General features: G+C 47.4%; 1 protein-coding gene across 2 annotated transcripts in view; it reads right to left on the reverse strand.

The window, feature by feature from the left end:
• Window positions 1-17,593, reverse strand: part of SH2D4B (SH2 domain containing 4B) — an 84,490-nt gene extending 66,897 nt beyond the window's left edge. Inside the window, exon 1 of one of the 2 annotated variants that reach the window (XM_008696313.2) lies at window positions 17,410-17,593. In XM_008696313.2, the coding sequence (XP_008694535.2) occupies window positions 17,410-17,593 (184 nt within the window). Of the gene's footprint in view, window positions 1-17,395 lie in introns of both variants that reach the window. The other variant, XM_040624486.1, reaches the window with a different exon arrangement.
• Between the last annotated feature and the right edge of the window lie 10,013 nt (window positions 17,594-27,606).

Here is a 27,606-nt window from a genome sequence, read left to right on the forward strand (position 1 = left end):
CTGGGGGCACCTGGGTGGCTCAGTCGGTTGGGCGTCTGCCTTTGGCTCGGGTCATGATCTCGGAGTCCTGGGATCAAGCCCTGCATCGGGCTCCCTGCTGGGTGGGGAGTCTGCTTCTCCCTCTCCCTCTGTTGCCTCCCTTCCCTGGCTCCCGCTCCCTCTCTCTCTCTCTCAAAAAAAAAAAAAAAAATTTAAAAAAAAAAAAAAAAAAAAAAAAAAAAAAAAAAGAAATAAGCCCTGTAAAACGTAATTTGAATGATGATTTTTCTCAGTTCTCCCAAAGATGGTACATAGATAGTACTAGCCTCGATGCATTGTAGAAAGGTTAACCCATTACATACAATGGATCCTTTAGGGAAGCTGCTCTCAATTAATTTGCTCTCAGGACCCCTTTACATTCTTCAAAAATACTAAGTATATCAAATGCTTTCATTTATTTGAGTGATATCTACCAATATTTACCATATTCAAAACCAAAACCAGAAAAAAAATTTAATGCTTATTTAAAATAATGGCAAATCCATTACATGCTAACATATATGGCATTATTATGAAAAATGGCTATATATTCTAGAACAAAAATATTTATTCGGAAGAGTGGCCTCATTCTACATTTTTGCAAATCTATTTGACGTCCGACTTAACAGAAAGCAGCTGGATTCTCATATCTGCTTCTTCATCCACTCTGTTGCAATATATGATTTTAGTTGAAGTATATAAAAATTGTTTGACTTCACACAGATATATAGTTAGAAAAGAGAAGAAAAGGGAAAAATTGAATGTTTTTCAGATAGTTTTTGAAAATTTTCTTTGATACTAAGGTGAAACTCAAACAAATGGTAGTTCTTAAAAGTTAGTTGTGATGTGGAACCTGAAAAAATATCGATGAATTTATTGTACTTTGTTATATGACAACTCACTGGTCATGTTAATTTCTTGGTTTTGATCAATGGGCCAAGGTAACCCGATGTTACCATTCAGGCAAGCTGAGTGAAGGCTAGCTGGGAATTCTCTGAACCACTTTGCAACTCTTCCCTAAGTCTAAAGTTATTTCAAAATGAAAAGTTTAAAATTTTAAAAAGCAAAATAAAATAAAAATCCATTGATTTATTTTGTGCTTTGAATGACTCACAAATGCATGATCTTGCAATGTTATCCATTGGTCCTTTGGAAAATACTGGTTCACTGAGTCAAACAGATATTCCAAAAGTACACATATTTTATATTCTAATATTAGAAAAATCATGTTTGTTAATATCACTATGAATCTCATGGGAAAAGCCATTATGTATTTGGGAATTTAATACATTGTTGGTGACAAGTTTCCCAAAAATTCTAATTTTTTCTTGAAAGCTGGGATTTTATCGTTGGCATAAATTCAATCCGTTGTTTTTCTTGAAGTGACAGATTCACTATATTCATTTTCAAATGCCCAAGTCTTACAAAAGACATAGTTTGTCAGTCTTCCTTCAAGTAAAAATGGCATTCTAGGAATGAAGAGGCTAGTGTAGCACATGACCTAAGAAATCCCACAGTCCTTTTCCTGAAGACACTTGAATATGCAGCAGAAATGCTGTAGGCATACTTCCCACTTTGTCAGACAATAAAATGAATGAGGTTTACCGTTTCATCAAGGAGTGAAACCATCATTAACTTTACCGTAAGTGTGTGATGGTGAAAAAATACAATGACACGGCTCCTAGGATACCAGCAGATTTACCCACTCTTGGTTTTGCATCATTAGTACAAGTGCAAACATGGTGAGTAGGTCAGAGAACACCTCAGTATTATTGTGAGAACAGTTTTAACCTTGTTGACGTGGTCAGTCTCACACCTCTGGGAATCCAGGGACCACACTTTAAGAATCACTGCTAAAATATCAGGGCTTCATTTTTTTTTACAGAATCTTGACTGGGAAAAAAAAAAAACAACTATTTATCGGGAATAGGGGCGCCTGGGTGGCTCATAGCGTCTGACTCCTGGTTTCAGCTCTGGGCTTAGCGGGGAGACTCCTTGAGATTCTTTCTCACCCTCTGCCCCTCCCCCTACTTATGCTCCCTCACACTCTCACTCTCTCAAATACGTAAATAAATAAATAAAATCTTTAAAAATAATAATATTTATCTGGAATATACAAAGAATATTTATAAACTAATAAGGAAATGATAAACAACCCCCCAGAAGAAAGAGCAACAGATATTGTCCCAAATGCCATCAGTTACTGACCAGTTACCAGGAGGGGTACCTCCACCCTCCTTCCACTGCTTCCTTGCTTTTAGTACGCAGAGTTTAATCAAAACAGCAATACGCTTGATTAAAATTCTCATTTTCTGTCTCCCTTCCAGGGAAGAGTGGCCATGTGACAAAGTTCTGGCCAATTATTATAGGTAGAAGGTAGTGAGGGGCCCCTGGGTGGCTCAGTCAGTTAAGCAACTGCTTTTGGCTCAGGTCATGATCCCAGGGTCCTGGGATCGAGCCCCATGTTGGACTCCCTGCTCGGCAGGGAGCCTACTTCTCCTTCTCCCTCTGCTGTTTCTCCTCCTCTCTCTCTATCAAATAAATAAATAAAAATCTTAAAAAAAAAAAAAGAAGAAGAAGAAGAAGAAGGTCGTAGTGAGAGGGCTGTGAGAAATATTTGCTATCCTGATACAAATAACACCTAGTCTTTCTTCCCCCTATTCTCCATGTAATGCTAAAAAACACAAGAACCACCTGAAAACCCAAAATACTGAGCCACCGTCTAAGATCATGAAAGAAGAACCAGTAACATTAATGACATCACAGAGCCAATAATCCAGTTCAGGTCTGCCTATTTCTAGATTTTTTGCTTAGTTGGAAAACAAACCCTACCTAGGAAAGCCCCTGGTGAGTGGATTTTCCATTGCTTCCAGCTTAACATGGCTATCAGGTTATTGATATGAAAAGCCATTTCACGGGAGAGGAAACATAAACAGTAAACTAACCTATTAAAGATACTTAACTTTATCATTAATTAGACACAAGCGTATAAAAACAAGAATGAACTATCATTTCACTCCTACAAGATTGGAAAGAATCTTGTAAAAAGCCTGATGAGGCAAGTGTTGGAAAGGATATGGAGCAACAATAGTTGTTACAAATTGCTGATGGTAGAAGGTACTGATACAACCACTTTGAAGATCTTTGGTGATATTCGGTTAAGTTGAAAATGCTGTACATCATTACTAAGGAATAGCACTTCAGGTACATAATTTACAGAATCTCTTTCATGTGTGCCCGGAGAAAACTGAACGAGAAAATATTATTCAAATGTAACACTGTTCAAAATATGAAAAATTGGAAACAACATAAATACCCAATAAAGAAAAACAGACAAATAAATCATGATATGGTTTTATAATGTAATACTCTATAGCAAGAAAAATAAATACATTTGGACAATATAAATATATGCCTTTTAAAAATGCAGAACCACAAAATTAAATTCAGGTTGCATATAGTATAATGCCATTCATATAATGATTAAGCAACATAGTGCCTACAAAATATATATCACAGTATGGCAAGGATATAAGCATCATATGCATTGAATTTAATAAGGGTTGCATATTGAGAGAGAGATGGGGAGTAAAATTTTAGGAAGGCATTAATGCAGGTCTCTACTGTATATTACGTGTTTAAATAAAAACAAAGAAGGCACTAATGTCAACATTTAATGAAGACATTATGGGTCCAAACACAAGAAACAACAAGTGTTGGAGAGGATGTGGAGAACTAGGAGCCCTCATGCCTTGTTGGTGGGAATGCAAACTGGTGCAGCCACAGTGGAAAACTGTATGGAGATTCCTCAAAAAGTTAAAAATAGAAATACCCTATGATCCAGTAATCGCACTACTGGGTATTTATCCAAAGAATACAAAAATACTAATTCAAAGAGATACATGTACCCTGATGTTTATAGCAGCATTATTTACAATAGCTAAATTATGGAAACAGCCAATGTGTCCATCAATAGATGAATCGATAAAGAAGGGGGGGAGGAATGTTATTCAACTGTTAATTTTAAAAAGCTTTTTAAAAGATTTTATTTATTCACTTGAGAGAGAAAGAGAGAGCAGGAGCAGGGGGGAGAGGCAGAGGGAGAGGGAGAAGCAGAGTCCCCACTGAGCCGAGAGACCAACATGGGGCTCAATCCCAGGACTGGATCATGACCTAAGCCAAAGGCAGATGTTTAACCATCTGAGCCACCCAAGTGCTCCATTATTCAACCATAAAAAAAAAAAAGAACAAAATCTTGCCATTTGCAAAAACATGGACAGAGCTAGACAATATAACGCTAAGCAAAATAAGTCAGTCATAGCAAGACAGATACCATATGATTTCACTCATATGTGGAATTTAAGAAACAAAACAAATGAGCAAAGGAAGAAAAAAAAAAAGGAAAGAAAGACAAACCAAGAAACAGACAAGATCTTAACTATACAGAACAAACTGACGGTTACCAGAAGGGAGGTGGGCAGGGGTATGGGTGAAATAGGTGATGGAGATTAAGGAGGGCGCTTGTCCTGAAGAGCACAGGGTATTGTATGGAAGTGTTGAATCACTATATTGTACATCTGAAACTAATATAACCCTGTATGTTAACTATACTGGAACTTAAAAAAAAAAGATATTATTGGTCTATGAGTACTTATTATATTATTTTCTGTTTTGCCTATATGTTCAAATATTTTATAATGAGAAAATTTTTAAAGCCTTATTTTAAAAAGATGTAACATGAGGGGCGTCTGGGTGGCTCAATCAGTTAAGCAGCCAACTCTTGGTTTCAGCTCAGGTCATGATATCAGGGTCGTGAAATCGAGCCCCAATTCGGGCTCTATGGAATCTGCTGGAGATTCTTTCCCCTTCCACTCCCTCCCCCTCTCTCCTCTCCTCCACCCCACCCCACCCCTGCTTGCGCATAGGTGCAGGAGCGTGCCCTCTCTCTGAAAGAAAGAAAGAAAGAAAGAAAGAAAGAAAGAAAGAAAGAAAGAAAGAAACCCAAAGCCCAAACACTGGGCTTTTAAAATATTTGCAAATCATATATCTGATAAGGGGCATGTACCTAGAGTATATAAAACCTCTTACAAATCAATAGTAAAAGACAGCCCAGTCAAAAAACGGGCAAAGGATCTAAACAGGTATTTCTCCAAAGAAGACATACGGGTGGTCAACAAGCACAAGAAAAAATGCTGAACATCATTATTCATCAAAGAAATGAAAATCAAAATCACAATATCTAATACTTCACATCCACCAGGACGGCTTTAATCAAAACCATAGATAATAGCAAAAGGTTGGGGAGGATGTGGAGAAACTGGAATTCTCATAGTGCTGGTGGGAATGTAAAATGGTGTGACTATTTTGGAAAACAGGCTGGTAGGTCCTCAAGGGATTGAACATAAGGTCACCAAACGACCAGCAATTCCACTCGTAGGTACACACCCCGGAGAAGTGAAAACATATGTGCGCACAAAACCTTGTACGTTCAAGGTTTGTAGAAGCATTATTCATAATAGCAAACAGGTGAAAACAACCCAAACGTCCCTTAAGAGATGAACAGATTTAAAAAAATGCACATCTGTACAATGGAATATCATTCAGCCATAGAAAGGAATGGAACAGTATGGACGGACCTTGAAAACATTATGCCAAGTGCAAGAAGCCAGTCACAAAAGTCCACATATTTATGTGATTCCATTCATATCAAAGTCCAGAATAGAGAAATTATACAGACATGAAGTAGATTAGTGGTTGCCAAGGACTGGGGAAGGGAGAAGGGGATCTAGGGGAGTGACAGTTGAAGTACATGAGGTTTTTTTGAGGTGATGAAAAGATTCCAAAATTGTGGTGATGTTTGCACGTAGTGGTGAATTCACTCAAAACTATTTAATTGTACACTTTACATAAGTGACTTGCACGGTGCATGAATTATATCTCAATGAAGTTTTTTTAATGAAAAAATCACTCCTGGTAATTTATAAATTAATAGGGGAAAATCAGTTAGGGTATAGGAGGTCTAAACAACACTGTCGACCAACTTAACCTAATTGACATTTATAGAACACTTCACACTACAGCAGAACTCTTTTTTTTTCAAGTGCACACAGAACATTCACCAAAGATAGATCATATTCTCAGCCATAAAAAAAAAAAACTCAACAAATTTAAAATGTTTGGAATCATCTATGGTATACACTCTGACCACAATGGAATCAATCTAGAAATCAATGACAGGAAGGTGTCTGGAAAAAATCCCTTCAAATATTTAGAAATAAAACAATACAATTCTAAACAATTCATAGATAAAAGAAGAGATCACAAGGTGAATTAGGACATTTTTTAATTGAAGAAAAATGAAAATGCAACATGTAAAACCCATGATGTGTTACTGAAGCAGTGCATTAAGAATAATATAGACCACTTAGATTTTTTTTAAAAGAAGCATCTCGAATCAGTGGTCTAAGCTTCCACATTAGGAAACTAGAAAATAAAGAACAAATTAAATCCAAAAATAAAAGAAAGAAATAATAGGGATAATAGAAATCAATAAAACAGGAAACAGGAAAAAGTCAGTGAACTAAAAATTGGTTCTTTAAAACCCTAGTAAAATTAATAAATTTCTTCACCAGACTGACTGATCAAAATAGCCAGAAAAGACACAACTTAACCAATATCAAGCATGGAAGAGGGGCCGTCGCTGCAGATCCCACAGACACAGGAATTTATAAAGAACTTAATGCCAATAATCTGGTAACTTAGATTAAACAAGTTCTTTGAAAGACATAAAATACCAAAGTTCACTGGAGAAGAAATACACAACTTGAATAGTTTTGTATCCATTAAAGAATTTGAATTCGTACTTTAAAATCTGCCCACAACAAAAGCGTGGACCCAGGAGATGTTACTGGTGAATTCTACCAGATATTTAAGGAAGAAATAATACCAATTCTACACAAACTTTTCCAGAAAGTGAAGAGGAGAGAGTATTTTCCAACTCGTTTTTATGAGGTCAACATTATCCTGATATAAGAAGTAAAGACATTTCAAGAAAACTATGGACCAATATCCCTCACAAACACAGATTTTTAAATTTTTTAATAAAGCAAACTGAATTCAGAAATATATAAAAAGGACAATGTATCATTACCATACAGGGTTTATCATTACCATACAGGGTTTCTACCTGTGGGTAGAAACAACCAGGAATTTAAGGTTGATTCCACATTCAAAAATCAATCAAAGTAATTTGTCACATGAGCAGGCTAAAAAAGAAACAACTATAATCAACTCAACAGACACAAAAAAAACTTTTGACATATCCAACATTCATTCCTAATAAAAATTCTCAGCAAAACAGTAACAATGGAGAAGTTTCTCACCCTGATAAAATACATCTAGGAAAAATACTTGCTTAACATTATAGTTAATGACCAAAGATTAAAATTTCACCCTTAAGATTGGGAACAAGACAAGGTTGTCTGCTCTCATCCCATTTATTCAACATTATACTGAAGAGCCTAACCAGCGCAATAGGCAAGAAAAAGAAATTTAAAATGTACACATATTGGAAAGGAAGAAATAAAATGGTCTCTATTAGCATATGGTATGATCATCGATGTATATAAAATCTTAAGGAATCTACAAAAAAGACTATTTGAACTAAAAGGTAATTTTAGCAAAGTCACAGAAAATAAGGTAATCGAAACACAAAAATCAATTATATTTCTATATTTTATCAGCAAACAGGTAAAAATTAACTTTTAAAATACCATTTACAATAGCATTGAAAAACATGAAATAGAGATAAATTTCACAAAAGGTGTTCTCTAATCTACAAAACATCGCTGAGAGGAATAGAGGATCTAAATAAATGGAACATCATACCTTTTTCATGGATTGGAAAGCTCAACTGTATCCATATGTCAACTCACCCCAAACTGGTCTACAGGTTCAATGCAATCTCAAGTTCCTGAAAGCTTTTTATAGAAATTGACAAGCAGATTCTAAAATTTAAGTGGAGAAGCAAAAGTCCTAGATTAGCCAAAACAATTGAGAAAGAACAAAGTGTGACTCACGCAATTCAGCCTCAAGATTTATTACAAAGCTATAGTTTTAAGAGTTACTATGAAGCTACGGGTAATGTGGTATTTGCGTAAGGGTAGGTATATGCGTCAGAGAAACAGAACGGAATCCAGAAATAGACGCACACATACGTGGTCAAATGCTGTTCGACAAGAGCGCCACCGTAAATCAGGGGAGAAAGGATTTTTTCCCCCAGCAAATAGAACCTGGACCCTTACTTGACCGCACACATATGCCCATGTTCTACCTATCAACGAGTGGGAAAGGTAATTTCATCTCCCTTTATCTTACAATTTCCCTCCAAATAGAACGGGAGTACCAGAGATAGGATGACCAAGAGTCCCAGTTTGCCTGGAACTGAGGAGATCCCCAAGATGCAGAAATTGCACTTTTAACCCAGATAAAGCCTGGGTTGACCAAGACAAGAAGGTTTACCCTAAGCAAAGATATTACCAGTTTACCCATCATATCCAACTTCCCTTCTAGTTCTGCCTTCCATGGCTCACAACTCCGAAAAGCAGCAGCCTTACCTTCTCCATGCCCCCAGCTTCTTTGCTCATAGATGCGAAACAATCAGACACCCACTGAATGGAATCTAAACTGAGGGACAAAAAAGGGTGGGGTTATTTGATGATAATGGATCTTGGAAGTGGAAGGCCATCTAGATTCAGATCTGGGATAGTATTAGAAGGGCTGTGTCCCAATGAATAGCACTGGGAGCTGGCCTATAGGAGCCAGTGTGCTGAGAGAAACACCAACAGGAAACCAGGAAAAAAAACAATTCTGGCTGCCGCTTTCTGATTCCAGATTGTACCTGCCGTCCTTGGATTCCGGGAGGTAGCTCAGAAGAATCCTCCTTTACCCAGCATGTCCTTAACAAAGTGTCTGGCCACCCCAGCCAGATGGAGAACTTCCAGCATCTCTCCCAGTAGATGCACACAGAAGGTGCTTACTACCTGTGGGTAGAATCAATTATAAGCTGTGATGGTTAGTTTTATATGTCAACATGGCTAGGCCATGTGCCCAACTGCTTGGTCAAATACTAGTCTAGATGTCGCTGTGAAGCTGTTTTGCAGATGTGATTATCATTTACGACTGGTTGACTTCAGTAAAGCGATTACTCTCCGTAATGTGGGTGGGCTTCACCCAATTGGTCAAAAGACTTAAGCGTGAAAACCTGAGATTTCCCCAAGAAGAAGGAATTCTGCCTCAAGACTGTAACAGAAATCCTGCCTGCGTTTCTAGTCAGCCGGTGTGCCCTACAGATTACAGACTCACCAGCCCCCAGGATCCTGTGAGGCAATTCCTTAAAATAAATATAGATAGATAGACAGACAGACAGATAGATGTCTCCTAAGGGTAGGGCCACTTCTGATGAAATGGTGCCTTTGAACAAATCCTGCAGGGAAGCGGCTGCCCCAATAGCTCGTGTGTCCTCTTAATATGAGTGCTTTTTGTGCAAAGCTGTGAACTTTAATCTTCTGGGAAAGACAAACAAGCAGAAAAGAACTCCACTAGGTGAGAGATGTGCTTTTGCTCATGTTTACCCAGTACTTAAACATACCAGGCTCGACAGGGAGCATCTCATTTAATCTTGCCCACAGATCCGGAATACGGGTCCTATTATCATCACCCCCAATGTATGTAAAAAGAAACTGAGGCTCAGGAAGGCTTGAGTAATTTGCTACGGTCAAATTACTATGTGGAAGACACCTACAGTAAAGGGAGTGGTCAGAGCCCAAATTTGACCCCAGGCCCTCTGACCACTCACTGTACAACCCACCTCTGGCACAAACGATGTGAAGGTTGGCATGGTGTGGGCTTGAGGTAGGTCATCAATAATGCCAGGCTGTTTTATGTGGTTTTCAGAACTGTCCTTGCTGTGGGTCAGCGACAGACTTGGGGTCGGGTCACACTAAACCACCCCCCCAACACTCTTTTTAACCTGGTGAGTATAAAACGGCTCCTGAACTGGCTCCCCAAGCTCCATGACACATCCTCTAGAAGGCTTGCCCTCTCCTGGGAGAATAAGGGACAAATCTGAGATCTGCCCCAAGACAATAATGCCCCATGTATGTTGGGACTTGGTGTCATTATCCCTGGGAAATCTGCAATTCCCCACCTTCAACCCCGCCTCCCCTCAGTTCAGACGCAGCCTAATCAATGTGCCCGTGAGATCTCAGGACCCCAGTCTCACTGGTGCCCCTTATCAGCCCCATATGTTTATCTGGAACAACATCTGAGGCACAAAATAATCTGTAAAATGAAGAGGTACACATGCACTGGGGGCACAGGCTGACTTCCTACGTCTTTAGCCTCTGGAGTCTGAGAGAACCCAACTGTGATGGCCAGAAAATGAATATATCAATGAAATGATAGGATAAAAATAAATGACCCCAGGGGCGCCTGGGTGGCTCACTCGGTTAAGTGTCTGACTCTTAGTTTCAGCTCAGGTCGTGATCTGGGGTGGTGAGGTCGAACCCCACAGAGGGAATCCATGCTCAGCAGGGAGTCTGCTTGAGATTCTGTCTCCCTCCCCCTCTGCCCCTCCCCCCCAAAATAAATAAATCTTTAAAAATAAATTAATTAAATAATATAAATGTCCCTGAAGCCTAAAGTCATGTAATTCTGCAAGAACGTGGGAGAAATTGGTGTGAAAATGCCCTGCAAAGAATTTAGATCCCAAAGTCAAGTGCAAAATCTGGTTCCAAATGGAAAAACCCTAAGAAGCTTTGCTAATTTTTATGTGAGAAAACCCTGGAAAGCAGTAATGATAGCTGCTCGGAGACCATTGGCAACCTGTTACTTCAGCACAGCTACCCTGAGCCTGAGCTGAGACCTGGAGTCAGGTTACAGGGAGTCAGGAGCTAACCAGCTGGTGGCCTTTCTCAGAAACTGCCCTCCGCTGACCTCCAACCTGGAAGGGAAGTAGGGAGGTGGAGAGGGGAAAAGCCAGGAGGTGGCAGGCATGGTCACCCCTGTGGCAAGGGGAGAGAAACTAAACCCGAGCACAGCTCACCCCCCATCCCCCTTGCAGCAGGCAGGAGAAGGGCCTCCCTCCACCCAGAGCTGAGCAAAACTCATCCCCTCAAAGTCCTTGGGCTCTGGCAGCAGCTAGGAGAGGACAGGGAACTACCCGGAAAGTCAAGTTCTCTGCTGGGCCACAGATCCCTGTGGCTCCAGGCACTGGCCTTTGTTACCTGCCCAATCCCAGTGCACCCAGGCTCTTGGGGACCCTGCAGAAACACTGGAAAAAGACAAGCACTCTGCCCCCCTTTCTGTGTCCCCCTCGGCTGTGTAGGAGAGAATATTCCTTTCCCTGGATCACCATCAACATGACCTCAAACTTCTTTGACATCTGCCTGTCTTCCTGTTGTAATTTGCCCTGGTGTGGTTTACTTGTGACGTTGGGCTTTTCACTTTCTAAAAGTGCTGGCACTGGACAGGGGGAGCCATAGACCCTGGCGCCCTTCGCCAGGCGGGGCCGCCTCAGTCGGCACCGTGCTGCCGGGCTTGGGGGAGGCAGGAAGGAAAAGGGGCCAAGGCGGCGGAACCAGAGGCCTACAGCCAGGGCTGTGAACGCAGCGCTGGGATGGAACTTTGCGCAGTGGCTCCTATCCTCACAGCCACTCCGAAACCCCTCCCCCATTGCAGATGAAGGAACGGAGCTGCGAGGAAGCAGGGTGACGTCAGCCCCAGGAACTCGCTCACCAGCACAGCCCTCTCATGACCCTGAGATCAAGAGTCACAGGTACTCTGACCGAGCCAGTCAGATGTCCCCTAAAATAAGTTTTAAAACAGCATATGCTCTTTAATATGGTACCAAAAATCTGGAAGAAAAAAAAGGTGGAGACAAACATACACTAAGAAGGGGCGCCTGGGTGGCTCAGTCCGTTGAGCGTCGGCCTTCGGCTCAGGTCATGATCCCTGGGTCCTGGGATCCAGTCCTGCATTGGGGTCCCTGCTCAGAGGGGAGTCTGCTTCTCCCTCTCCTCTCCACTAGTGCTCTCTCTCACTCTTTCTCTCAAGTAAATAAATAAAATCTTCAAAAAAATACATATATACCATATATCATATATACACGCACACACACACACACACACACACACATATAAACATTGACGACTTTCCCCCCAGAGGAAAAAAAATGTAGGGAGTAATGACACTGGTACAAAGTGGAGTTAATGTCCAAGTAATTATTGTTATTATGATTTGATTAAGGGGTGCCTCAGTGGCTCAGTCTTTAAGTGTCTGCCTTCAGCTCAGGGCGTGATCCCAGAGTCCTGGGATCGAGCCCCACATCGGGCTCCCTGCTCCTCTGAGAGCCTGCTTCTTCCTCTCCCACTCCCCCTGCTTGTGTTCCCTCTCTCGCTGGCTGTCTCTCTCTCTGTGTCAAATAAATAAATAAAATCTTAAAAAGAAGAAGTAGTAGTAGTAGTAGTAGTAGTAGTAGTAAGGGCACCTAGTAGTAGTAGTAGCAGCAGCAGCAGTGAGGGCACCTAGTAGTAGTAGTAGTAGTAGTAGTAGTAGTGAGGGCACCTAGTAGTAGTAGTAGTAGTAGTAGTAGTAAGGGCACCTAGTAGTGGTGGTAGTAGTAGTAGTAGTAGTAGTAGTAGTAGTAGTGAGGGCACGTAGTAGTAGTAGTAGTAGTAGTGAAGTAGTGAGGGCACCTAGTAGTAGTAGTAGTAGTAGTAGTAGTAGTGAGGGCACCTAGTAGTAGTAGTAGTAGTAGTAGTGAGGGCACGTAGTAGTAGTAGTAGTAGTAGTAGTAGTAGTAGTGAGGGCACCTAGTAGTAGTAGTAGTAGTAGTAGTAGTGAAGGCACCTAGTAGTAGTAGTAGTAGTAGTAGTAGTAGTGAGGGCACCTGGTGGCTCAGTGGGCTAAGCATCCGCCTTCGGAGGGGGTCATGGGCTCGGGGTCCTGGGATGGAGCCCTGTGTGGAGCCTGCATCAGGCTCTGCACTCAGCAGGGAGTCTGCTTCTCCCTCTCCCTTTTCCCCTCTCCCTGCTCATGCGTTCTCTCTCCCTCTTTCAAATAAATAAATCAAATAATTTTTTTAAAAGATGCAGGGGGAATGAAGTCGTATTGGTCAAGCTCACATCCAAGTCACAATCCTAAAACAGGGAAGCACTGAAATGAGGTATAAGTCTGTGAAAAGGTGACAGAATCACCATGATTGTAGTTCATGCTTCTATAACCCATCCCCCAGCACAAGTATATTGTGACTTTGATACTTTTGATGCAGTTTTTCAGGGTCTGGAGGAGCAGACACGCTGCAGAGCCGTTCACTCAATAGAAACCCTTTACTACCCTTCCCTTCCATCCAGCTCCTGTGACACAGCACGTGTGTGCAAGCTGCGCACCCACGCCCACTCCCCTCCCGCCACCCTGCATCCAGACATCCAGACATCCAGATGCTGGCACGGAGGCCAGCGGTGCTCTGGGGCTCATGGCCTCGCAGCACTTTCAGCCTAATGGAGGAGACAGACCACAAACAAGCAAACAGATACATTAAAAATAATAATAATAAATAAAGGTGGCAAATCCCCAGAGAAAGAACAGAGACCGGAGCAGTTGCCAAGGGCCAAGGGGGCAGGGGGATGGGGAGTGAGTGCTTAATGGGTAAAGGGTTTCCTTTCCAGGCTGAAAATGTTCTGGAACTGGATGGTGGTGGTGGTTGCACAACATTTTTTTTTAAGATTTTATTTATTTATTGAGAGAGAGAGCACGCGAGCCAGGGGAGGGGCAGAGGGAGAAAGAATCTCAAGCAGATTCCAGTTGAGTGCAAGCCAGAGTCCTAGGCGGGGCTGGATCTCAGGACCCTGAGATTGTGACCTGAGCGGAAATCAAGAGTCGGACACTTTACCCACTGAGCCACCCAGGTGCCCCCTGAACAACATTGTGAATGTACTGTCACTGAAATGAACATTTTAAAATGGCTAAAATGGTAAATTTTATGTTGTGTGTCTCTCACCACAAGTTTGTGAAAAAGATACTTGTCGCTGTGGAAGCTTCTGTAAAGAAAGTTCGGCAGGGTGTGCTGAGAGAGAGATGGGAATGGGACCCATGGAGAGTGGGTAGTCAGGGAAGAACTCAGCCCTGTGAGGATTTGGGGAGACAGCATTCCCCGCAGAGAGACACAAATGGGTGGAGAGTAGGTTGGAGAGGGGGCACAGGCCCGCAAGAAGCATCCTATTTCCTCTGAATACAATGGAAGCCACTGAAGCAGGGCAATGAATGAGCTAATCAGTGTGTTACAAAGTTTCTTTGGCTGCTGTGTGAAGAAAGGGTTGCAGGGAGTGAGCATGAAGCAGGGGGACATGGCCACACTAGGAACGTCTGCAGGCAAGTACAGGGTTCCAGGCGTGGAGGGAGGGGAGAGGACACTGAGGGTAGGAGGGCCCCTGGCCCAGCAGGCATGGTTGCCATGGTTACTGGACTGTTCCCAGAAAACAGAGAGAAGGCAGACGCCCCATGAAAAGGAGTATGTCACACAGCTGTCAATGGGACATGGACGGGGCCCACCTGTGGCACCAAGGTGGGGCCAGATTTGCAGCAGGAGCGGCTGAATTCTGAGTCACTGAGAGGATGCTAAGAAGGGTGTCTTAGGGCTGCTTCTGGTCACTGCCCAGGCTAAGCCAACAGGGAGAGGTGAGCCTAGGATGATCCCAGCTGTGGGGGATGCAGGCAGAGGGGGCCGGAGCCCAGCTGGACTTAGAGCACTCCACAGGCTGGACTAAGGGGCAGGCCATTGAGCCTACCCGGGAAGATGCAGGCATTCCAGCAGGGAGCTGGCTATGTGGGTGAGAGTTCCCGCCTCCATGAGTGTGGGAGGGAGGCCTTAGGGGACAAGACAGGACGGGGAAAATGGGCAGGAGGAGGCAAAGCATCATTCCAGGCTCACCAGGACTGAGTAAATTGTGCTCAGGGACCCCAAGGGGCTGGCACACACTTCAACAAACCATAGCAGATGCTTTCTTCCGGACACACTGGGAATGGGATGGGGGGTGGCGAAGGCAAGGAAAAGATCCAGCCAATGGAGCATGTCCCCACTTACTCCTGCCCTGAGCCACCATGCGGCTACTGTATGACCAGCCTCGCTCCTGACACCCCAGTTGGCTGTGCTCCCTGTGATCTGTCTACCCACAGTCTCAAGGGCCAAAGCTCTGTCCAGTTCATGAAAGTCAGCTCTTAGCAATGTTGCACAAGGGAAGGAATAAGTGAAGAAATGAACAAGCGAATGCACGCACAGATCATTTGTGGAATTAAAGTCTGAGTTCAGAAGTGAATGAATGGAAAAACATTCACCAGATCCAAGGTCAAAGTTATGGGACATGCTTCCTGACTCCACTTCTTAGCATTTAGGTGACTTTAGGCGGATTGAGTCACTTTGTGGCCCATGGCTTCCCCATCTGAAACAGGGTCACAGCACACGGTACATCCCAGACCCTGCAGCAAAAGCTCTGCCCAGCCAACCCCCCAGGCTTCCCCAGCGTCCACCCAGATGCTTCCACAGACAGGACTAAAGCCAAGAGCTGAGATTTGAATGAGATCTGACCTGGAATACACACATTCCTCAGTGTTTCCTCCTCCTTTCCATTCTTTATAAATCAGAAAATTAATTACCTGGAAAAGAGTCTTCTGCACCAGAAACCCAAATGAGTTTAATGTATAATTTACACATGAAAATGTAGACGTCAGTGTGTGACAAACTGCCATAAAAATGTTTTTGCAGTTAAATTTTTGGGCATCTGTCTTCCTCCCTGAAGAGCCACCATGCAGACGGTGTGAGGCCCCAGGGCTGAGGCCGGGCAGGGCTGGGAAGGCAGCCTGTCCTTCTTGCCAGCAAGGGATGCAGCTGTCAGCACAGCCCAGCCGGAAGGCCCCAGCCTGGGAACCAGCAGCACACAGCCAAGTCAGAGCTCTCTCCCTCAGGGGCCTGCGGTGGGTCTCATTCAAAACAGGGGTTTAACTGGGTGCCAGTTCCGTGCTAGACCAAAAGATGGAAGATAGGACGGAGTATGGGCTCATGCTCCCGTGGCTTTGGGACCTGTGGGAGAGCCAGGCAAGCAGGTGATAAATGACAGACAGTGTGGGGGTAGCAGGGGGCAGAGGGGGCCCTACACGCCAAGCACCTGCAGAGAAACAGGTTCCTCCCTGCACCAGGAGCCCCCCCAAAGACCCCAGGGGACAGGGACTAGTCCTGGAGGAGCTCGGCAGGAAGAGGCAGCAGGGGGACACTCCCAATGGGAAGAACCACCCATGCTAAGACAGAGGCTAGGTACAGCAAGCATGTTCAGACGGGTGTGAGTGTGGCCATGGTGCATGGCCAGGACCGTCCAGCAGGGAGCCTGGAGTGGAGAAAGGAGCTAGGTCGCCAAGGGGCCTGCACACCCAGTCTGGATATAGGACTTTGTCCTGGATTGAAAACTTTAAACAGATCAAGTCTACACTTGACTCTGCTGAGCCGTATGGAGGCCAAGAGGAGGGTTGTTGGGGGGAGTGAACGAGAGAGAAGATGAATGGGCTCTGCGTCCTATCAAGTGCAGCAGCCACAGAAAGTACCATCCCTCGCAGGACCCGGAGTGTTCTACCAGGTCCTGACTCCTTCAGGTGTATCTTCATCCGGGTGCACCAGCCCGTGGGCACAGGACGGCATATAAACCACCTGAAACACAGGCCGAGCCCCTGCTTCTTCTCTGCACCTGCTACTGCCATTCGGGGCTGGTCATTCTTCGTGCAGGACATTCCCTGACAGCCTCTCTCCAGAGGCCCCACGAGGCTCCAGGCACAGCCCCAGGCTTCCTCTCACACGCAAATAAGGAAGAGCGGCAGGGTGCTCTGCACTGGCCCCAGCTGAGGACCACTGTGCTGGCATGCACAAGGGAGGGAGGAACGGCATATGCTCACTGCACGCTGGCCCTCCAACCTAGAACCGGTGGCGAAGGTCAAGAGTACGCCTTCTCCCTCACCAAGCGATCATCACCTGTGTCTGAGCCCAATCTGAGATCCCAAAGGTGTCTTCCCAGAACTTGGGCCTCCCACAACAAGACAAAGCAAGTCTCCATTCCTTCACCCCATCACGACGCCCTTCTGCAGCCTTAGAGCCCCACAGACCTGGTCAAAACACAGAGGCCGGGCTAGTGGGGCCTGGCTAGTGGGGCCAGATCCTCACAGAACAAGGGTTTCGAGTCCCCAGCCCTCATCACTCTTGTGCTCGCTTTTAAAAAGACAGCCTGGCAGCAAAAACTTTTCCACCTCCTGGGAGGTCAGGGGTCGACCCCTTGGTGACTCCCAGCCACATACCTCGCTTGACTTTCGGGGGCCTGAGGCCCTCTGCCTGGGCCAGGGCCTCCCAAGCCTCGCGCTCCCTCCAGCGCCTCAGCTGCTCCTCTCGCATTTTGTAGAAGAGAATGTGCTTCTGCACATCACTGAGCTCGGCGAGGAGTTCGGGGTCGATGTACATGTCGTGTAGGATCTGCTGCAGCATGACGTCAGCTGGGGTGCCCCCACCAGAAGGGCAGCCAGCCAGGGAAGCCCTGCAGGGGGGACACCCCAGGCGACTCCTCACCCCCGGCTCCTCACTGCAGGGTCACTTCGGGTGTCCCTTGTCTGTGGAGCATCGCCACTCTGCCTCAGCTCCCAGCCAGGGACAAAGGCATCTCCTCTGCCCGGGACAGCAACAGGGACCAGGCAGCAGGAAGCAAAGAGGCAGCCGGGCCCCGGCAAGGGGTGGGGGGCAGGCATCAGGAGCAAGCTAGTCCTTCTGTTGGGTCACCAATTGCCACATCCCAGCAGCGCCTGTGTCTCAGCCTCCCCTGGGGCTCGGGGACAATGGGGAGGGTCAAAGCCTCCAGCTCTGCAGGGCAATGTGCGGAGCCGGCCCTCCCTGGGCTGACAGGTGTCGAGTGATCTGTTAGTGGAAGGTAACGATGACACCAGCCGTATCGATGACACTGCCCAGGCCAGCCAGGAACTGATCGCTCCTCCGCAGGTAAGAGGAGGAGGAGGCCGTTCTGCCTACTAATTCCATGACTCCTGAGCCAACTTCAAACAGGCGGAGGAGCCAGCCAGGAGTTTCTAGGCCCCTCAGCTCTCCCTCTGTCTGCTCCCACCTTGCCAACCTTCTTCTTCTCCAGGACATTGAGCATCCTGACGTAATGCTTTTAGAACTCTGCCCTCTCGCTGTGTTAGCGCCCAGAAAGGAAGCAAAACAGAATCAGTAGGAACAAGGAAGGGGCTTTACCATGGATGGAATTCAAGGACACAAAGGTGGCCAGCTTTCTCTCTCCTTTCCTGTCATGAGGTTCTAAAGCTGTGCGTGTGCTGACAGATAAACCCTCCAGGGCTCAGGTTTGGTTGTTGCTGTTGATCTGTCTGTTGTTGGCTGCAGGTGTCTGGAGATCACCAATCAGAGTGATACAGTTTCTCTGTGCCCTGAATCGGAAGCACCTGGGACGGAGTGGGATGTTGCTTTCAGATGGGTAGGACTGGGTCTAAGAGGTGCTCACAGCTACTCACGGCTGCCCCTGTATTCCAACAAGGCAGCTGGGCTCCAGAAGGTAAGTAACCCGCCTATGGCTACCCAGTCCCTAAGTTGCCATCTTGGGACTCTACCCGCTTTTCAAATTTGATGTCCCTGGCAACTGTGAATCTTTTGATGGTTTGAAAATGTAACCCGACCAGAAAAAACAACTGATGGGGATCTGGCACTGAGGCCTGGTAGGATTGGTGATCTTCATGTCCCCTTCCCTCCCCATGAGGGCCAAAAGTGGATCAGACACCCAAGGGTGATGGACCACAGGTGTGATTGGGTCCTCTTCTCTGGCTGCTAGGTTAGCACAGGACAGGAGAATAATGAAGCTGTTGGGATGAGTTTCAAGCCACAGGGTCGAAAACAAATAGAGAGGGCCAGGCTGCCCCTCCCCTAGGTCTAGTTGGCTTGCTGTAGTGTGATGGAGACCTTGCAGCCTCCACACTGAGGCTCGGCCACGCAGAGCAGTGGCCCTGGACTCCCCGCTCCGCCCTGTCCTCAGTCCTCCCACCTCAGACATCTGGCGACTCCCCCACTTGTGTGCTGGTTCCCTCGGTTTCTTACACCGAGGGCTTCCCTTGCCTAGGGCACAGCTCTCCACGCTCTAACTGTGGTTGGGTGGGAGAAAGGAGTCCAGAGCAGAGACAAGGGAACAGGGGCACGAAGGGAGTCCAGGCTCCTGCTGGCAGCCTCCTTCTTTCTTTGGGCGGGGGAGGGAGGGAGACGCCTGTTGCGAGGACAGCAGGAATAGGCAGGCTGCAAGTAAGCCTCGGGCGGGGTGGGGCCGATGGCACCCCTGCGGTGGCCACTCTGCCCGGAGAGGGTGGGTGGCGGCCGGAAGGAATGACACATGCTAGCTCCCCATTTCGTGCCGCAGGGGGCACGGTGCTCCCGGGCAATCCCAGGTCGGTGGGGCGGGAGACCGAGTCGCCAGGCGAGCGTAGCCCGGGTGCCACCGGGTCCCTGGATGGGTGGGAGCCGTTCTGCCGGCTCGGCGCCACCTTCTGCCTGCCCTCCCCTGCGGAGGAGGCCGCTCGGCCCGGCCTAGGGCGCCCCCTGGAGGCGGGTGTGAGCGCCTAGAGGAGTTGGGGAGCTCGCCTGCCGGGGGAGCCCAAGGGACCGGACGCGAAGAGGTGGCGTCGGGATGGGGGAGGGCACCCCTCTCCCGCCCCCGGCGCCGTGCGACGGGGACACGGTGGCCGTCAGTGGCCGCGACCCCAGGGGCAGGGGCCGTGCAGACGAAAGGAGTACCGGCTGGCGACAAAAAACGACGAGAGGGGGCCCCGGCTCTGCAGATGGCTGTCTGCGGCATTTCAACTGCCCTTGTTTTGTTTTCATTTATCATTGGCCGCGTGATTTGTTTAATTCTGCCCGCTACCGCCATTGCTTCTGGGGCGGGAGTACACGCCAGCAGCGCTGCTCAAGGGACTGGAGACCACCTGAATGTCCCTCTGTGGGCTACACCTGTCGCAAAGAATGGGTGGGGCTGTCTGCTTTGGCAAAGGAAGATAATCCACATCCACGGCAGATAAAAGGAAAAGGTGACCCACAGGATATTGTGTGCAGTGTAATCCATTATTTGAATTTGTATGTGATTACTTTCGTGTAGACAAAGGACAAATACGGAACACACATGGCTTCTTGCTTTCTTCTTAGAAGGGGGAGACCACTATAGGCAATTCTGCATTGTTTTATACAGTAAGCTATAGAATACATACGACTGAAGCAAAATGTATTTCAAAAATCCTAAAGTGTGATTCCAAATAATTGGCCCTCCACTCCTGCACCCAGCCCCAGGGAGGGAGGGAGGTGCAGGCAAAGCCAGAACTCCCTGGCCAGGAAGGCTAGAGCGTCGGGATGCATGAACTGCTCATGTCATCAGAGGTCCCTAAACCGGAGAAGGGCTTGGAGGCATTTCTCAGCTCTGGCGCTGGTGCGAAGAGGCGGCTGGAAGAGCAGGAGGCAGGGGAGGAAAGTCCACTGACTTTGGCCAAAGTCTAGGAGGTGATAATACTGTATGGGAGCTGCCAGTGGGGGGACCAAGGAGAGGAGATTTGGGAGACATTTCTTATCCCAGAGCCTCCTATCGGGTTCTCTCTGCATCTGCTTAAAATCCTTTTAAAACTTAAATCATGGCATTCTCTGCTCAAAACCTTGCAATGGCTCCCCTTTTACTCAGAGTCAGAGCCCAAGTCCTCATAGGGGCCCATAAGGCCCTCCAGGATCTGCCTCTCTCCATCCCCACCCCCTCAGATAAGCCCTCCCATCCCTCTCCCTCCACCAGTGCCCCAGCCTGCTGGGATCCTGGCTTTGCACAAACACACCAGGCATGCTCCCTCCTCAAGGTCTTCCCCGGGCTGTTCCCTCTGTCTGGAACCTCACCTCTTTCAGGTCTTTGCTCAAACTTTTAACTCCTTCCTCTGTACTCCTGATCCTCTCTTACTCTGCTCGATTTTTTCCCCTTATTACTTACTTTGTAAAACACCGTTTACTTATTTTGTGTGTTTCTCTCTCTCTCCCTTTTAGATAGCAAGCAGCGCTTCACTGATTTCCTCCATGCCTGCCACACTGCTTAGTCTACAGCAGGTGCTAGTAGATAAATATCTATTGGAAGAGAATGAAGGAAGGAACTTGCAAGGGGGAATTGATTAGCGCCTGTGCAAATGCTGGGGAGGCATCCCGAACAGGACTCTGGAGTGAAGTTGCTGGAGACTTGGACATAGGAGTCATGAGCAGATAGGCTAAATCTCTGGGGCATTAGGTAGACTGATGGCCCTACTGTAGGCCCCCTGCCCTGGATGCCCCCCCACCACCACCCCATGCCCTCACCACACAGTCCCCTAAAGGCTGAGTCAAGTGATGGCCAGAGAACCATATCATCTTGGCCTCGGGAGAGCCTGGGTGCAGCCACTGTGTAAGGATTGGCTGCAGGAAGGCTCTCCTTAGATTCCACTCACCTCCCCTGGCAGAATCACTGGGGAAGCTGCTTCCAAGAGCACACTTGGGATCTTACCAGGTCTCAGTTCTGCAATCCGAGGGCTCAGTGGAAGTCTGGAGTAGTTTCTGCCTTGTCACCAGTTAAGCTGCCCTGAAAAATCGTGGCGGTGAAAATCAATAGTGTCCCCGATGAGTACAACAACTGCATAGAAAATACGACGTGAAAAAGGTCCCACTCACAGTAAGAACCAGATATGAAATCCTGGAAATACATTTGGCAAACAATGTGGGGACCTGTGTGAAGAGAAGTAAAACTCACACTGAGAGCCTGCCTAGGATTTCAGGTGGCATAGGAACATACCACATTCACAATCAGAAAGACCTAATGCCAGAAACTGTCTAACCCATCTGTGTTCGTTGGCGTCTGACATGGCTCCCTGTGAGTCCCTACTTCCTGGTATTCGTGACCCCACATGTTAGGGTTGCTCTGTGCCATCGATAGAAAACGCTAGAACGGTAATCTGTCACTTTTGAGGTTAGGGCATAAAAGGCATTCTGCTTCCCCTTAGGGTTCTCTTCCTCTTAGCACATGGGGAAGCCACGTGAGCCCCACGTGGTAAGGAACTGACGTCTCCTGACAGCAGTCATGTGAGTGAGGTCGACAGAGATCTGGTCAGCTGAGGCTGCAGCCCTGGGCCAGCAGCTTCACTGCAACCTCCCAGAATCATCCAGCTAAGCTGTTCCTAGACTCCTGACCCTCAGAAAGGCTATGGGATATATATGTGTTAAGCTGTCGGACTTTGGGACAATTTGTTATGCAGCAATGTAAAACTAATACAATATCAAATTAATTTATATAGTTAATGCAATGTCAGGCCAAACCTGAGAATTCATTGGGAAGTGGGGGAGAAGCCTGATAAAATGATTGCCAAGTTTGACCAAAAAAATGAATAGATGAGAACAGACTAGAGAACACTGAGGAATATTGAACTCTGTACTGCCCAATTCAAACTTATAAAGCAAACATTTCAGTTCTGACACAAGAACAGGCAGATGGAAGTGAGAAAGCCCAGACACAGATCCAGACATATACGGAATTATTTAGTACGTGGCCAAAATGGCAGTTAATAAGGGGGAAAGAATGAATATTCGTCCAAGAAACAGACCAGAAGTAGTCAGCTAGATCCTTGTCTGTCACCTGTGATCCTACCAGGACACCCTTCAGTGGCCGTGAACTCTGGGGCCTCTGCAGTATTAGTCATAAGCACGAACATTTCAAAGTAACTGATGGGGTCAATATATGAGGTTTAGATTAGTAAATCACGGCAGGTCAATGGGATAAAATGCTGTACAGCCATTAAAATTGCTGTCCAGAAGACCATTTGTTGACATAGAAGGGTGCTCATTATGTACTGCTAAGACAGAAAGCAGGTTGTAAAATATTATGTGTACTATGGTCTCAGCTGTATAAATGAAGAAAATAATATTTTAACTCCTACTGCCTTTGAAGGAGACGAAGCAGGTCCAATTACAAGGAAAGGCCTGGGGTGCCTGGGTGGCTCAGTTGGTTAAGCATCTGCCTTCGGCTCAGGTCATGATCCCAGGGTCAATTCCTGCTCACTCTCTCTCATTTTTTTAAAAAAAATGAATGAATGAATGAATGAATGAATGAATGAACGAACGAACGAATGGATGAATGAAAAGGCCCGTGATCTGGAAACCTTGCCAGGTATGGATGTGCTCATCTGGGAGGCCGTGCTGGGGTGAACCAAGCAGCTCCATGTAACACAGGCTGGACATCAGGTTCCAGAGCGGCAGAGATGGCAGGGGAAGGAGAGAGGAAATGACAGATGGCCACACAACCCAAGGCTGTGGACCACCCTGTTCCAAATCTTCATCAAAATGATTTAATTCTCAAAAGGCTTGACATGAGATTTCTTATTTACAGGAAAAACAGAAAACAAACCAAAAGAAAAAACAAACAAACAAAAAAACCCACCCTTAACCTTTATCCAATTCTGCCAGGACAGAGGAACAAAACAGAGACCACTAAAGGGCACAGGAGCTGGGTGCCTGGAATTAGCAGAAATCATGGGAAGAGCTGGGGGCTCTCCCCACCATGAACTGGTGGGGTCCAAGGACCTCTGCAGGGCAAGGACACCCACGCCGACACTGTAAACAAAAAGACTACAGTACAGACACAATCATGCATTTATGATAATGGCGGCAGAGCCCAGGCTGCAGCTGGCCGGGCCTGACATTTCCACGACTCATCTTCCTCTTCTGTACATGCGGAAGAAATGGCGGCACGCATTAAGCAGATAAGGTAAGCTATGTCAGAGTCAGCCAGGCACATAGTAGGTGCCAATGTGAGCTCTGTTTCCCTGCTCCTCAATCTGGGACCTGATTCCTCACTAGCTTGGTGAGTCAAAATATTAGGTGGGGCTGATGGACTGTGGCAGCTAGTTCTGCTGCCCAGAGAGCTTTCCCAGACACAGTGTGACTCAGGCCTGGGACCGACAGGCCCGCACTGGGAGAAATCAGCTGATGTTCTAGAACAGTTCTAACTTGGGGCTGCTGCCCCTCCTGTTCCCCACGGGGGAGAAGGTCTTCGTGCAACAGGAGAGAACAGGGCCGACATGCAGAGCGAAGCAGAGACACTGATGGAGGGAACACCCCCGTAGTGTGAGGTCCCACCCCCGCACCCAAGGCCCTGCTCCCTCTCTGTCTAGGAATGTCCCACTGTCCCTGCCTGCCCTAGGAACCGATAACCTTGCTTGAGTTAAGCTCACTGCTACCGTGCATCCTGACCACCCCAGTGGCTTGGCTTTCTCTCCATTTGTCTTGCCAAGGATGCTTCAGAGGTGGACAGGACACCAGTTAGCTGAGGCACCTGGGGCAGAGCATCTCGAAGGGCTCTTCTTGAGGCCCCACTTCTCACAGGAAGTCCTCCCAGACCCCAGGCCTCTCTCTGAATGCAGCTGTCCCACCTCCTTGCTGCCCCAGTCCCACTCCCTCTGTCTCCCTCCTGGAATCCAGGGACACAGCACAGGAAGAGGCAGTTTCTAGAGGAGGTGAGCCCTTCGTGCCTGCACACAGCGAGTGGACGGGGAAGTTCTGGGTCCTCGGGGTGGAGGAAGTATTCAGCCAGCTGCCACCTCCCCCCCACCATCTGACACAGACGACCGACACTTGCTTGTGCTCCTGCACCCCGAATCTCTCCTAGAGCCCTAGTCCTGCTAATTAGAAAACACTCTGCTCCATCCAAATTCCCCTGGAACAAGGTCACTCAGCATAAATAGAACAGATTGGCTAAGCCCCAGCCCAGGACTGACTCTTATTAACTCAAAGGGCAGGAGCAACTCTGGAGCCCCAGATGGCAAACAGGCTTACATCACAGGCAGCTGCCCACGAAGCCCCCTCAAGGTCCCCTGGTACCTTCTGAGGACCACACAACCTGTGAGCACAGCCTGCGGTGCCTCGCAGCTGCAGACACGGTCACATCCAAACCGCAGGCCCAGCCCCACAGGCCCCAGCCTGTCTTGACCCGCAGAGAGAAGCAGTGCCCTTGCCTTGGGAGCCCAGACCCCCAGGCCAGGTTCTGAGGCACCAGGGGAGCCCTGAGCCCCCCTCCCCCTGCCATCCTCGGAGGAGCAAGCAGGGAAGAGCTGCTAATATCTCTTACACGCCCACTGTGTGGCAGCAGGCACTGTGCCAAGGGCTTGCTTTCTCTATCTCATTTAATTCTCAGAACAAGATTATGAAGCGAGAGATTCGATTATCCCAAGGTCAGCTTTATTGTCAAGGCCAAACAGTTGCTAGCGAATCCAGGATTTAAACCCACCATGCTGAGCTGGAACAGGTCTCTCTCCTCCCACCCCACCCCAGCCCACCCTCCAGCCCACTCCCCCCCTCCACATTTGTTCTGAGTTGGACAGTCCTTCCAGGGCCATGGAGCTGTGCCCACACCTCTCCAGTGGCCAACCTGGAGGGCACTGAGAGGACTTCAGTGTGCCACGTGCCCCCCATCTGCTTGCAGACCACATCCTGTAGAGTCTACACTCCTGCCCGGCATGGTGAGGTGCCCAGTGCCTCCAGCCACTCTGGTGGCTGAGCAGAGACCGTGAGCTAATAAGCAAGCCAGCCCCGTGCAGACTGGGCCCTCAGTTCCTTGCAGAGGGAGCTTCTGGAAGACAGTAGAGCCAGTTCTGTTCTTCATTTCCCTCAACTGTGGGAGTTGGGGCACAGACCCCTGGTGTCCTCCAAGATCAGACCTCTCCTCTTCTTGCTGGGTGTGCAGCCAGACCTTTACCAGCTGCCTGTGACTCAGGGTAGCATCTGCATTCCGACCAAGGGAATGGGAGCTCAAGGGGTGTGCCTGGCCCCCAGGCTTCGTTCCTAAGCCTGCCCCTCCTCCCCTTCTTCCCCAACCACCAGCTGACTAGAAACGACTCCAAAGACCTAGGATTATTTTTCAAAGCCACCGAAGTTTAGGGGATGCTTGCCACAGTGGCTAGCCAATTTGTACTTCACCCTCACGCCATGGCCCTCCCACACTTGAGCACGCGTCAGAATCTCCTAAGGACTGGTTAAAAAGAGATGACCAGGCTCCATCCCAGAGTTTCTGACTCCAGAGGCCTGGAGTGGGACCACATAATTTGCACTTTGGACAAGTTCCCAGGTGACGCTGCAGTGGCTGGTCTGGGAGCCACACCTTGAGAACCTCAGCACTACCGCCTAAGCTGTGGGTTGGAAGAACTATCCCCGTTTTACTGAGGAAACGGCCCCCGGTCCCTGGCTCTTTCTTGAGCGCTGTGTTGCCAGCGCTCGTCCATTACAGAGCACCCATCAAAGAGTCTCTTTCCTATGTGAGAAAACCACCGAACACCGTCCACCCCCTGCAGCTTCCAGGAATCCCATGGAGATCCACAGGGAGGGGAGAGAAACGCCCTTCAAAATGTAATTATGTTTGAAAAGAGATTCAAATGCACACATTACAAACAAGGGGAATCCCAGGAATCGTGCAGAAAGGAAGAAAGGGGGAATGATACCGACATCTGTCACATTGGTTGTCCCAGGAGTGAAGTGTTAAGGATCTCCCCATCAGATGAGACGTTTCTTAGAGAACGGATGACCTGGCATTCTGTTGACTACGGGGGAGCTGATGGCATGCTCGGAACCCAGACGATGTCCACCCTCCTGGATTTGGCTGCTGGGTGGATGGCAGGGCCCTCAGCGGAAATGAGAGAAAAATGGAGAGGAACAGTTTGGGGTGTGGGCAGGATTTGGTACTGGGGAAGAGAAGACAAGTTCAGTTTTGAATGCAGCTCCTGATGGGTGTGCGGGGGTGGCCGCGGGACTAAAGCAGCTTTGCTGACACCCAGGCTCTCGGGGCAGCAGACACCACCTGACCTCCTGAGCCATCCATCCACTGCTAAGAGGGCAGCCAGTGTCCCCAGGACGTCTCCCACAGTGGCTGACCTTTACTTAGGGCACCTGGGAGATACCCTAACCCCCAGACTCCATTTTTCACAGTAAGAGATTGGCTCCTTTGGATTCCCTGCCTGGGTCCAATTTATTAAAAGTGAGCTGTGGCCAGAAAGATGAGAGATGGAAGGAAATCTTTTTTGAAATAAGCAAAAATATTCTGGATGTCTCTGGTGGAAAACAATGCATTGTCTTGGGTGTGCTCTTACAATGATCTGATTCTAGGCTTTCATTACCTCTGAGCAGCTTTACAACGAAGCTGTAGAGTTAATGCCAAATACTTCTTGTCTATGGACGTGCATAGCTGTACATATCTGAATGAAGCCCGACGACTCCCTTTCCCCCTGAAGAAAAAGTCAGTCTCCACATTCCTTTACTCCATATGGATTTATGTGATTTCTCCTTCAAACTGACTGTTAATCTTACCAGCTCCCTCACTTAATTAATGAGTTAAATAAAATTTTTGACACATGCATATGTAATGTTACATAAGTAATGCTTTTTTTGGGGGAAAATTATCTCTAACAAAAGGCACACACTGAAGA

The sequence above is a fragment of the Ursus maritimus genome, unplaced genomic scaffold, assembly GCF_017311325.1.
Source record: "Ursus maritimus isolate PB19 unplaced genomic scaffold, ASM1731132v1 scaffold_7, whole genome shotgun sequence".
Taxonomy (NCBI): Eukaryota; Metazoa; Chordata; class Mammalia; order Carnivora; family Ursidae; genus Ursus; species Ursus maritimus.